General features: G+C 37.0%; 1 protein-coding gene across 1 annotated transcript in view; it reads left to right on the top strand.

Annotated features, from left to right (window-relative positions):
- The window catches only part of LOC121429481 (E3 ubiquitin-protein ligase TRIP12-like), a 66,304-nt gene extending 56,284 nt beyond the window's left edge, over positions 1 to 10,020 (top strand). The window contains exons 37-42 of the mRNA XM_041626506.1: positions 1,117 to 1,281; positions 2,186 to 2,350; positions 3,391 to 3,504; positions 4,341 to 4,435; positions 6,339 to 6,442; positions 6,868 to 10,020. Coding sequence (XP_041482440.1) covers positions 1,117 to 1,281; positions 2,186 to 2,350; positions 3,391 to 3,504; positions 4,341 to 4,435; positions 6,339 to 6,442; positions 6,868 to 7,064 — 840 coding nt within the window. The 3' untranslated portion in view covers positions 7,065 to 10,020. The remainder of the gene's footprint in view (positions 1 to 1,116; positions 1,282 to 2,185; positions 2,351 to 3,390; positions 3,505 to 4,340; positions 4,436 to 6,338; positions 6,443 to 6,867) is intronic.
- The last annotated feature ends 3,291 nt before the right edge of the window (positions 10,021 to 13,311 follow it).

Genomic DNA, 13,311 nt, shown 5'->3' with positions numbered 1-13,311 from the left:
CTCTGCATCCGCAAGTGCAGTAGGACCAAGCCTTTACATATTATATGTGTTGTATATTACAATGGCCAATCCGCCATCACAATGCTGGAAAAGGAGAGTGTTAGCGATCACCAGTGGTGATAATTTCTGAAACCACCCTGTTTCGTGATATGTGTGTATGTCCTTTGTGTGTTAGTTTGTCAAGCCCCTAATCACCTCTCTATCCTCAACATCTGAAAATTCATATGATAAGAAGGTGGAGATAGGCAGTGCGGAAGATACATGTAGTCCCTTCTTTTGAACTTCGAGAACTCTATGGCCTGTATTCTGAACTCAAGTTTAAATTAAACCCTGGTTGAAAGTTGTGGTCTATCTATGAAGAGCCGATTGGGGCACAAATTCCTACCAATACACATCCAATTTATCAACTTATATGGCACTCAAATCGTCTGGGAATGATAACAAGTATTTTGAATTATTTTTCTTCATTATGAAAGCAAAAGGAAACAAAATAGCAAACATTTAAGAAATATACAATATTAACACAATTGTTGGCTCCCCATAATTTCAGCACAGAGTTAGACAGTGGTCTAAATTGAACCTGACTTCAGAATACTGACCTATGAATTTGAAGAACCCTTTGAATAGCTTATCCTTTTGAAAAGCTGGCAATAGTTTGCCTCCACACCTCTAGTTTGATACTAAGAAAAGATTTTTATTAAAGATAAATGAAAGTAGTTGCAGTAAACACTGATTTCACAAGAAAGTCTGTAAAACCTGGCTTTGTTGTCATTATATCATCGAGGATGGTGATCTGGTACAGTTACATAAACTGAACTTTGCGAAATCTTGAAATCTACACTGGAAAATGTTCACACTTAAGATCATCAACACAGATAAGTGCACGTGGGACAGTGTATTTTTATTATTGCTTTGAATGTCGGCCTGACTCTTGACCTGAATCCTGTGCTTATTTGCTAATTTCTCAGCAGTTACACTATTTCTTCCAGAATCCTTTGGCACATATGTTTTATTTATACAAATCCATGTCATTGGATTCTGTACGAAGTCATTTTGAAATTGTTTCCACAATTGGCATTTATCTTTAACACTATCATTCTTTTCTCCTGCTTGTAGATTGACATTCCACTCAGCCTGCCATTCTACAAGTGGCTCCTGGGACAGGAGGCCACGTTGACCTCGGCAGACCTGCAGTACATCGACCGTACCTTGGCCCGATCCTTCCAGCAGCTTGAAGAGCTTGGTCAACAGAAACAGAGGCTGGTTGATGACCCCTCCCAGGTAAGATACACTGTTATAAGCTACTGAAATCCTTGAATCTGATTGGCCGAGAGCAAACTTGTCATTGAAAATCGCCGATAAGATGCTTTGTGAAACACTCCCCAGAGGCCTGTTGATGACCCGTCAGGGCCCCGTGTTACAAAGAGTCATGATTGATCTGATCAATTTCAGCTATTGACGGCCAGCAACGTCAACATGTATTATGCATGTTCAAATATTTTCTAATGTATATTAATGCATTCATTGTTTTCTTGAAAATTCACTGTGCTTCTCTTTGTTTACAGAGGAGATTGTGCCAATCTCCTATAGAAAAAATATGACACTGATGGATTTCCATAGAGTTACATTTGATTGGATCGATCGTAACTCTTTGTAAGACTTGGCCAAGGTAAGACATGCCAACAGGGGAGCTTTTCATGAAACAAATTATCAGTGATTATCACTGACAAGGTACTTTAATCCATGCATCCGATTGGCTTAGAAGAGTTTAGTCAGTGAAAATCACTTGTAAGCTACTGAAATCCTTGAATCTGATTGGCCAAGAGCAAATTTGTCATCGAAAATGGCTGATAAGATGCTTTGTGAAACACTCCCCAGAGGCATGTTGATGACATGTCGGGTAAGACATGGCAACAGGGGAGCCTTTCATGAAACAAATAATCAGTGATTTTTACTGACAACTTTCGGTCTATAGATCATTTCAGCTAATATATTCGTGAAATAACAGAGCAACATTTTCTGTGCCGATGACTGGAAAAATATCAGCTGATACCTCTCGCTGACTACTCACCTGTTCAATTATTGTGACATCAGCGCGCTTGGCGTAAGATATGCTTCGATAGGGATTTGCACACACATAGCTGGGGAACGTCATTAATTCTTTGTATGTGATCTTTACCCCCAGACCGCTGCCAGTCTACAGCTAGCCCTAGAGTCACTGAGTATAGATGGTAGCCCAGTGGAAGAGCTTGGATTAGACTTCACTCTGCCCGGTTACCCCAATATAGAACTTAAGAAAGGAGGCAAGGATATCGATGTCACCATTCATAATCTAGATGAGTACCTCAAGGTAGGTGCCAATCAAATGTTAATATACAAATATAAGTCATAGATATTTGGTATCTTGTTCAATGATTTGATGATTAGTTGTTTGAAAAATACTTTCCAACTTGTAAGATTTCTTAAAATTCAAAATGGCAAAATGAAAGCAAAAGTAAAATTTTTTCAAAGTAATCTATGTATACTTTGAGTGGGCCATTGCCTACAATATTTTTCTGGTTTCAGTATGATTATTCGTTTTAAAAAGTTGGCAGATATGGGGATGAAAAGTAAAAAAAACCCAAGAAGATAGTTATAACATGGCATTTTCAAGGTCACTATGTAAAAAGTTATCGTTTTCACAATTTAAAAGACAGATTGTAATATTTCAATTTTTGTCATGCCTGATGAAGTTCTGCAGAGACTAAGTGATCACTTTTCCTTTTGGTCTGTTAGTCTGTTCGAAATTCACAGAGCAAAATGCTGAAATTTTCAACAAAATCGCATAACAAAGCTATTGAATTTTAATGTTTATCAATATTTTGTGATAACGGTTATATGCACATTGTCATAAATATTCATTAGGTGGGCTGATGATGTCATATCCCGTTTTTCCTTTTTCTTATGTTATTACGTGAAATCGTAATTGTTTCATTTTTCATACATGTGTAAATGATGAGTCTCCATGATAATGAAGTAAGTTGCGGCAATAAATAACTAACACACTTAATCAGTTGTCAATTCAATCGTTTTAGTTCTTGGTAGAAAATTTTTTAATAAACCTAATTTCATATGATAAGATACAAAAGAACAAGTGGGGATATGACATCATCGGCCCACATAATGAATATTCATGCAGACATGCCTAGAAGTGTTTCACCGGAATAATGCAAATTTTAATAACTTCGTTATTATCCGATTTTGATCTAATTTTAAGCATTTTGCTCTGAATTTTACTCTATTTATTGAGATATAAATATCTCCAGCCTGGACAATCCCTTTTATCATTGAAATAAAAAAAATATATTAATGCACTCGTGTTTCCATGTTTTTTTTTTTACTGTGTTTCAGCTTGTTGTACGTTGGACCCTGAATGAAGGCGTATCGAGGCAGTTTGAGGCCCTTAAAGATGGTTTCCAATCAGTGTTTCCTCTCTCTCATCTACAAAGCTTCTACGGTGAAGAGGTAAGATCCTCTAAGTTTTAAGGTCAATGAACTTTGACCAGGTCATTTGAGGTCAATGAATTTTGGCCATGTTGGGGGTATTTGTTGAATTACCATAACTCTGAAAGTGTATTTTTCTAGTTCATAAGACTTGGACATAAGAGTAATCGAATATCACTGAACATCCTGTGCGAGTTGCAGGTCACATGACCAAGATCAAAGGTCATTTAAGGTCAATGAACTTTGGCCATGTGGGTGTATTTGTTGAATAATCGTAACTCTGAAAATGTAAGGATATACTTCATAAAACTTGGATATAAGAGTAATCAAGTATCACTGATCATCTCATGCGAGTTTCAGGTCACATGACCAAAGTCAAAGGTCATTAAAGGTCAATGAACTTTGGCCATGTTGGAGGAAATTATTATATTGCTGTCGTAACTTTCAAAGCTTATGGACTTTTTTTATTAAATGTAGACGTAGGGGTAATCAAGTATCACTGACAAGTCTTAGGTCACATGATCAAGGTCAAATATCATTTAGGGTCAATGAATGTAGTATTGTATCATTATATGAATGGTGTTTTTTGTGAATTATTCTATAGTAGTTTTCAAATTCAGCACTGCTGCTATATTGAATCAGGTGAGACTGCCAGAGGCGCTCCACTTATTAATGGTGCTTAGTTGTGCTTAGCTTTATGGTGATATATCGTTACACATTAGATCACCATTCTTGGGTAAAATACAAAAAACTTATGAATTGGCCCCAAAGAATAGAATTATTTTCATGTGTGGTTTTATCCAGATATTTATGACTGAAAAGGGTTATTTGATTGAAATGTTGTGTTAATATTTCAGTTGGATCAGCTTTTCTGTGGGAATCGAAGTGAACCGTGGGACATCAAGACTTTAATAGAATGCTGCAGGCCTGACCATGGCTATACACACGATAGGTAAGGTTTAAAGGAAACCAAAATACAAGGAGAAAATCTATCATATCAGAAAGAGAAAAATGATAAAATCTAAAACTTGTTTTATCAAAATCGGTTATAGAATAAGCGAGTTATGGAAGTTTGTAAAGTCTTGTCGTACTTTCTTTGGGATCCTCAAAATGGCAAACATGCTTCAAAATGGCTGATTTTGTGGACAACTGGCCATTTCTTTTGTGTACAATTTTTCAGATTTTCCTCATTATCTTTCACATTGCATCTTGAGCACAAGATGAGCACAACATATGTCATAGGAGAATATAATTCACACCACATATGTCAAGGTCAAGAGGAGATAATGTGAAATATTTAAAATAAAGGGGAAAATCTGAAAATTTGTGTACAAAACAAATGGAGAGTTGCTCACAAAATTAGCCATATTGAAGCATGTTTGCCAATTTGAGGATCCCCATATAGAGTAAGTACAACAAGACCTTTTAAATGTCCATTAACTTGCTTATTTCAGAACAGATTTTGATAAAACTTGTTTTAAATTGTTCCTCTCATTTTACTCTTACCAATAAGATTGATCCTTTTCTTGGGTTTTTGTTTCTTAACTATAAGTACATGTAGGCCTGGTTATTGGTAGATTATAAAGGGGGTGAGGGCTCCTAGGCCCCCATGATCTTGGCTGTTGATCATGCTGAAAATTGGCGAGCTGATTTGTTCATAGAAGAATTTACTATTAAATGAAGTACTACATTTTTTGAAAATGGTACAATTCCATTCATTCAGCTAATTGTTTGTAATTTATGCATGGAATCAGAATACTATCTAATGAAGAACTGAAGGTCCAAACATCACAAATTGGGGTCCAGACACTATTTCTGGCCTTTCATGTAAATTTACCCAAGGTCAACATTCTTTTCAGTAGAATTACATTAACTGTTGCTCTGACTAAAAAAAAATAACAATTCTACTTTTTGTTGAAGGTCACTGTCATGGAACAAAAACATAGGATTCTCAAGTATTTGCGATGTCACCATCTGTCTGGCTTAAGATTTCTATAATATCAATGACTAGAGATTCTTAAGTACAAATCAAATGTCCAGACAAAATAGTAATAGCTGGATTTATCAAGCACTCTTTGCCTGAGGATACAAAGCGCTGCTGCTATTACCTCGGCCTTAGCTGCGCTGCCCATGCAGGCACTGTACCTTTCGAGGAATTTCTCCCTACCTGGTACCATGACGTCACCCTGATTAAGTGCAGCAATTTGAGGGTAAATTTCTTCCTGAAGGAAAACATGACGTGGCTTGAAATCAAATTCACGTCCCTCAGATTGAAAGACGTAGAGTCCTAGCCACTAGACCACGACGCCCCCACACTAATAAAGGAATTTGGTCACAAGCATGATAGAGAATGGCCCTCATGCTTTTATGCAAATACTGATAATTATATCCATCATCACTGTTATCAATTCCTTGTTTACTTGATTAATGGCGTAGTCACATTTCGCCTATGATAGTCCAGATGCTGGCCCTTCGAGATTTTTTCCCCCTCCACTCTCTGCGCACCATCCACTGCACATTTTCCTCCACACTTAACTTACCCAGTGATCGCGCGACCCTCGATTTTACCCCTTTTGAGTCACTGGGTAAGTGTAGTGTGGAGGAAAACGTGCAGTGGATGGTGCACAGAGAGTGGAGGAGAAAAAAACATCTTAAAGGGCCAGCATCTGGACAAGCCTATGATGGCGTTAGGGCTTGTCGAAAACAGCTGTTATATAATTTTTGTGCCAGCTTCCTTAATGTGGTTCTTACAGAAATCCGTAAAACAGCAGTCTTTGATCCCCTTGCGGACACCGTAGGGGTAATGTGACCGCAGAAAAATTGGTATTGATTGTTTTTTTTTCCTTCATCCACAGTCGTGCTGTGAAGCTATTATTTGAGCTGATGGCATCGTATACAGATGGCCAACAGAGGGAGTTTCTTCAGTTTGTCACTGGCAGCCCCAAACTCCCTGTAGGAGGTATGTGATTTTATTTAGTTATATATTATTTACTTATGTATTCATTTATACGTTTATTTATTCATTCCTTCATTCTTTCATTCATTTATTTGATGAAATGCTGAATGAAATAAGAGTTTTTGAGTTGAAGTAAAATCCCAACTGATTGAAAAGTCAGATTCCTACACTAAAATGCTTCCACATTATCAACCCTCTTTGATAGCACTGAAAGTGGACATACTGGAGCTTTTCAATATGATTAGAATGCGAGAAAGAAATTATATAGAATTATTATATATTGTTTTATTCTAGTGTTCTGTTCATTCATGCAAGTTTGCTCTGAGTGCATGTTGAAACGCATCAGTGTGCCTGTGTTTGAGGCTATTTTCCACTTATCTGAACACTTAATCATTAACCCTCTTTGTTTTCTGCCATTGTTACCCCAGGTTTCAGGTCTTTGAATCCTCCTCTCACCATCGTCAGGAAGATGTTTGAAGGCTCCGAGGACCCGGACAAATTCCTTCCCTCGGTGATGACCTGTGTGAACTACCTAAAGCTACCTGACTATAGCTCCAAAGAAGTCATGGCGTCTAAGCTTTCTATAGCCATTCGAGAAGGACAACAGTCCTTCCATTTATCATAACAAAGGCTCCTCGAGAGGAAAGGACTCTGTGACTATCATACCAAGATGGAAGCTAGGTCTCTGTAATCAGAGAGAACAAATTCTTTTTGACTTATCGCACCAAGATGGACTCTAGGTCTTCTGTAATCATACAAGGAATTCAATGAGGTAATGATCTCTATGAAGATCGCACTAAGATTGATGGGTTTCTCTGTAATCATATGAAGGATCAATTAGGGAATGACCTTTGACTATCACACCAAGATAGGTGCTAGGTCTTCTGTGATCGTACAAAGGATTTAATAAGGGAAGGCTCTCAGCGACTATCACATCAAGATGATGCTAGGTTCTTCTGTAATTGGACAAAGGATTCAATAAGGGAAGGATCTCACGTCTTATCACATCAAGATGACGCTGGGTCTTCTGTAATTGGACAAAGGATTTAATAAGGGAAGGCTCTCTGCGACCATCACATCAAGATGACGCGAGGTTCTTCTGTATTGGACAAAGGATTTATTCGCGTCTATCGTACCAAGATGGATGCCAAGTCTTCTGTAATCATTCAAGGAGAATATTATTTCTCTTTAACAGAAATCATCTAACAAGCGAAGGATCTCTGTGACTTGCACACTAAGACAGGTGCTCCAGTAGGTCTGCTGTTGTAATTCAAAGCAAATGTCGTTCCTTGGTTCTGCAAAAGATCTAACAATTGGAGGATCTGCCGAACTATCACCAAGGTGGCTCCTAAGCTTCTGAAATCAAAGATAACATTCCTTCCATTAACAGACCCTTTAAGAGGGCACCTTTGACTATCGCATGAAGATTGCTGTCTAGCGTTCTGTAGTCATTTTCCAGGACACTGTCCCACTCATTACAAAGCTCCTGGTAGGATCCATGTGGAGCTACTTGACCTAATGTGGAGCCAGGGAATTAACAGCTGAGACAAGGATCCAGCAACCAGAGAAACCTTATTATTAATGAGAAAAGATGAATATCACCATTGATTTGAATTACCGGTATTGACCTTACAGAGCAAGCCAGATGTATTCTTTTCTCTGAATAGAAACATGTTCCCATATACCATATAAATATCTGAATGTAACGTCAGATTTATTCCTCCATTCATTTATTCGTAGGGTGTATTCGTCCCATGCATCCCTTTAACAAAATGGGGCATGCCATCATTAAGGAGCTGTACAGTATGTTGCAAGAATTGCCAGAAACTGGATTTCTGCATCCATGCTAGAGCAGAGTTTATATCAGCTCATACAGGAAATATTACCTTCCTAATGACCCTCGAGCTACTACTGTAATATCGCATTTGACATTGCAATCAACGCTCATTGGAGTTAGTCTTCAGAAACTGAAAACTTTTTATGATTTTATAGGAATACTTGCTCTGAAATTTGTAGGTTGATCTTTGTTTCTCTTCTCTTTTTTTCCCCTTTACTATTTACAGTCACATCTGGATCCAGGGGATAGTTTGTAATTATAATTTATATCAATAATTATATTAAGAATATGATTGTATCATTGTTTAGTTAATCTTGCTTTTTAAGATGAACCTTATACTTATAAGTAGTGCAAGTAACGTGCTACACACGTTGAGAAGTATCGGTGGGTTTTATTATATAGGAAGAATGCCAACATTATTTATATCAAGGTAGATGTGTTGTGGCTCAGTGGTCGAGTCTCCAGACTTTGAACTGCATGGTCTTGGGTTCAAATCCCACTGCAGCACTGGTGTCCTTCGGCAAGCCATTTATCCACTATACGTTTGTCACTCGCCACCCAGGTGTAGAAAAATGGGTAACTGGTAGTAAGAAATTCCTAGAATGCTATAGCTGGGTAGTGAGTAGTAATGTGCGGCACTAAGAAACATTTGGATTTACCACTGTCGATGTTGCATATGATTATTACGATTACTGTTTTGCATATTAAGGTCTTATTCATTTAAAGCAAAATATGTATATTATTACACCAAAGATTTAAATTGCAATGTAACTTTCGTGCACTCAAACTAGTTCACATTTATTTCTATTATTGTGTACGAAGCTTGGGTGCTTTGGTTTTTCATGTAAAGTGGTATAAGCCTCCATTGTCCATGATACACTTCTAGCATTAGAAAGTTGGACTTATATTTTTGAGGCTTGACCAAGCCTGTATGGATAATCAAACTGAATTTACAGGTAATTCTGCCCAAATCCAATCCCCTGGTACCACAGGGCCACATCTTACAGAGAGTTACGATTGATCCAATCAATCTCAACTCTATGGAAATCCATCCATACCACAATTTTTTCTATAGGAAATTGGGGCAATCTCCTTTACAAACAAAGAGAATCACACTGAATCTTCAAGCGAAGGATGAATATATGAATGTATTTCATATCTAGTAATTATTTTGATCAAATTTGCACTTTTGATGTTAATATTGCTGGCCGTCCATAGTTGTGGATGATCAGGTCAATCGCAACTCTTTGTAAGATGGGGCCCTGTTAAGCATTGAGACCTGTAACACAATAGCTTATTGATCAGACAGTTGGTGTGTACAAGTATGATTGATTGCAAATAACGGTCAATGTAATAAATCATAAATATCAGACCTCGGATCAAGTACTCAAATATCTGCAGGGCAATATTTTACTTTTTGAATTTGATTAGCATTTCTGGTTGTAAGAGAAAAAGCTTTCAATTGTGTTCTGTGCAGTCCTATGTATAAAAAAAATTTGCTGCCTAAAAGAAATATTGTGTAGCAGTCATGAAAAAAATGAGCGAATTGCGTGGCGATACCAGGAAAATTATTCCCTGATTTATGCCGGGACCTGGAAACAATTTGACTGTATTACCCACTCGTAACATCCATGCAAGTTAAGATCATTTGGAAATTGGTTGCAGAGCTCATTGAAGATAACAGCACAGAAAAAGATCATTGCCTAAAGGAGATTTTGTGTTATGAATAAAAATGTGGAGCGAATTGCAAAAAGTATTCCCTAATGCGTTATGGGGCTCGGAAACCATTTAGACTTGATTCCTCAATCCATATAACATCCATGCAAGTTGAGATTTTTGTAAGATACATGTCGGCTGCAGAGCCCTTTTAACCCTATCTAGGCCGGGGTATTTTGGGAGTTCCTATGGCCGGGGGGGGGCCTCCCAGGCCCCCCCTAAGATCTTGGCCGTCGACCACGCGATCGCGCTGGAAATTGGCACGCGGGTTGTCTGGGACATAATCTACAAGATTGTATAGTAATTTATTTCATGCGAATCGCTATTAAGTGATTATGCTAATTTATGCGTAATTAGTAAGCGAAATCATACTTTTTCCTCTAATTCCCTAAATAAAGCTCCAAATGTACTAATTTTTGGTATAGAAACTCTTTGTGGTGTCCTTAGCAAGAGTACATGAAAAAAATTGTGATATCAAATCATTTTCTTATGTATTATATTGTTTTTTTGCATTTTCTTATGTATTTCTTTGTTTTTTGACCTTTTGTTTTTCATTGTTTTTTTCAATGAAATTTGTTGGGGACTCTTCTGTGATCATAAAAATCATAAAATGAATACATTTAGACTGGCAAAACTAAAAATAATCATACATTTATGAATTTTGGTTGAAAACACAATTTGCATTGACTTTGTACACGAAATCACGTTTTTGAGCAATTTTCGGTCTGACATGCACTTACATAATGTTGCGTAATTTCGGAACCACATACCCGGGTGACGCAAAATTGGTCTCAAAAGTTGCGCAAGACTCGAAAGTAAAAACTCAGCGAGCGGCGTGGTCAAAAAATTTCGCACGGCGAAAATATTGCGCGATTCGTTGAGGGGGGGCCTCCGAGGCCCCCCCCCCCCCCCCCGGCCTAGATAGGGTTAAGATACAGCTGCACTAGAAGACCACTGACCGTTTCGCAAAACTTTTATCAACTGTAAGTTAATCATTTGCTGTTTTAAGCTATGATATAAGTCTGTCTCATACATGTATATTTTATAACAAATTAAAAGACCAGGGTCAAGTTATGGCTGTTTGATGTAGGTATAGGGTTGTCCTAGGCCCTGTTTTTTTTATACGATCAATCGCAACTATGGACAGCCAGCAACGTCAACATGTAAAATGGTTGTTTGTTCAAAAAAAATTCTAGTTATGAATGCATATCTATACATGTACATGTAAATTCATTGATTTCTTGACAATTTCGGGTGTTCTCCTTTGTTTACAAAGGACATTTTGCAAATTTCCTGTGGAAAAAAATATGACACCGATGGATTTCCATAGAGTTACGATTGATCGGTTCAATCCTAACTCTTTGTAAGACAGGGCCCTGATCCCTTGTGTTCCCATATTCATGTTCTTTTCAAGAAATTGGTTAATATAACGATTGAAAGTGTTGAAGGGAATATAAAAAGGGATGATTCCATCTTACAATTTATGAAATTCATTTGCACTTCAAGAGAATAAAAAGTGTATTGATCTTTTGTATTCACTTTCAATGTCACAACTTCAGTTCACGCATACACATCATATGAGGTACTAGTATTTTCCACTTTGAATGTCAAGTATTGTTTTTTTAAGTTGATCATGATATTGTTTTTGTGAAGAGAATTTCTCAGTGTTCTTGCTCGCTTGTAGATCAAATATTGGTCAAAGAGAGAAAGACGTTTAGCACAATTGCTTTAAAAGATTTAGGGATTGTTTTATTCCTTATAAAAAAGTTCGAGCCCAAAGCTTACTAAAGATGGTTTAGAGGTCTGTCGCTCAGTCTTAAGTTTGGTTTCATCTCTGTACAATGTATTTGTTTTTATCATGTTCCCAAAAGAGTCGACTTAGGCATAGTTGCATGTATATATACAAAACACAATAGAGATCTGGGGAGCGTTTCATTAAGGACTTGTCGGACGTTTTATCCGACAAGTCCCGTTTTATCCGACAGTTACTATAGTAACAGTGCTTTTCAACCAATCAGAATCCAGGAAAGTTGTCAGATCTGACAACTTGTCGGACGAAAATATTGATGAAACACTCCCCTGATAAACTGATAAGTACTGCCAATGCAAGCCAACATTTGTTCAATAGATTAATAGAAGTGACAAGGTATGTGGGAACATATACAACATATTTTTTACAAGAAGTATTGGAATAGTCAGATAACTTTTCAGCTATATGGATGTTTAAACATAGAATGGTTTTGTTCCAAACAACTATAATGGGAGTTGTTAACAAATTTACGGGGATCTAATATCCAAAGCGCAGACAAAACCAGGGAGGATTGTCGATTAGTATACTGAAATTTTAGATATTGTAATGGTAAGAATACATTTGAACATTCATCCTTGTGTATGTGTTTCCTCAATATTTATATAATCCGTAATCATCAAAATGCGTAGACTATATTGGAGGAAAGGAGGAAAAAATGGTAGATTGATAAAAAGAAAGAATTACTATGCCGTGAATTTCTCATGTCCATTGCATGGACGTAGATGGACGACGTCACACCATTCAAATAGGGGAACGGCATGTAGGCTCATCCTTCCTGAAAATCCCTGTGTTGCAACGAAATCGAAGTCCATGGATAAATTGGTCACATACATGTACACATGCATGCCTTATTTTATGTTTTTTTTTTCATATGCCAGCTCTCCCTCGTGAATTTGATGTATAAATCCCCCGATGCTCATCAGATGGTTGGAATTAGAGAGTAATACACGATATTCTGAAGACAATGTGGGGCTAACAAACACTGTACATGCAGCATGCTATATACCGTAGACACTCTATTTATGTTTGAAAGAAAATTAGCATACTAATTGGATTTAAGAATGCTTGCAGTATTTCCGTAGAACCGTTAACCTGTTCATTTCTTGCATATTCTCATTTTGGTTCTACATTGTAAGTCTCGTGTATAAATATGATGGATGAAAATAATATGAAAGAAATATTAACTATTTCCCTTGAAGCATATGACAAATAGCAGTGTAAGAAATTGTATGAGAGAAATACATTAATAACGATATAATATACATTGATGTACATGTAATGTGATATATACATTGGTATGTACACTGATATAGATAAAAAAAAAATCATTAATGTATTATATTGAAAATACTTTTTGAGAATGATCGATGTACACTTTTCCTGTCACTATGTTAATGTAAGGTGTAAAGTTTTGATGCAATGACATAAAAAGAAGTATGATTTCCTTTTCTCCTCTCTGTTATTCATATGTGATTGTGGGTGTACGTTAGTTTGGGTTCACCTAAACTG

Source organism: Lytechinus variegatus, chromosome 16 (assembly GCF_018143015.1).
Source record: "Lytechinus variegatus isolate NC3 chromosome 16, Lvar_3.0, whole genome shotgun sequence".
NCBI classification, from domain to species: Eukaryota; Metazoa; Echinodermata; class Echinoidea; order Temnopleuroida; family Toxopneustidae; genus Lytechinus; species Lytechinus variegatus.
Note: the sequence above shows the minus strand (reverse complement) of the source record. Positions and strands in the feature narration are given on the sequence as shown.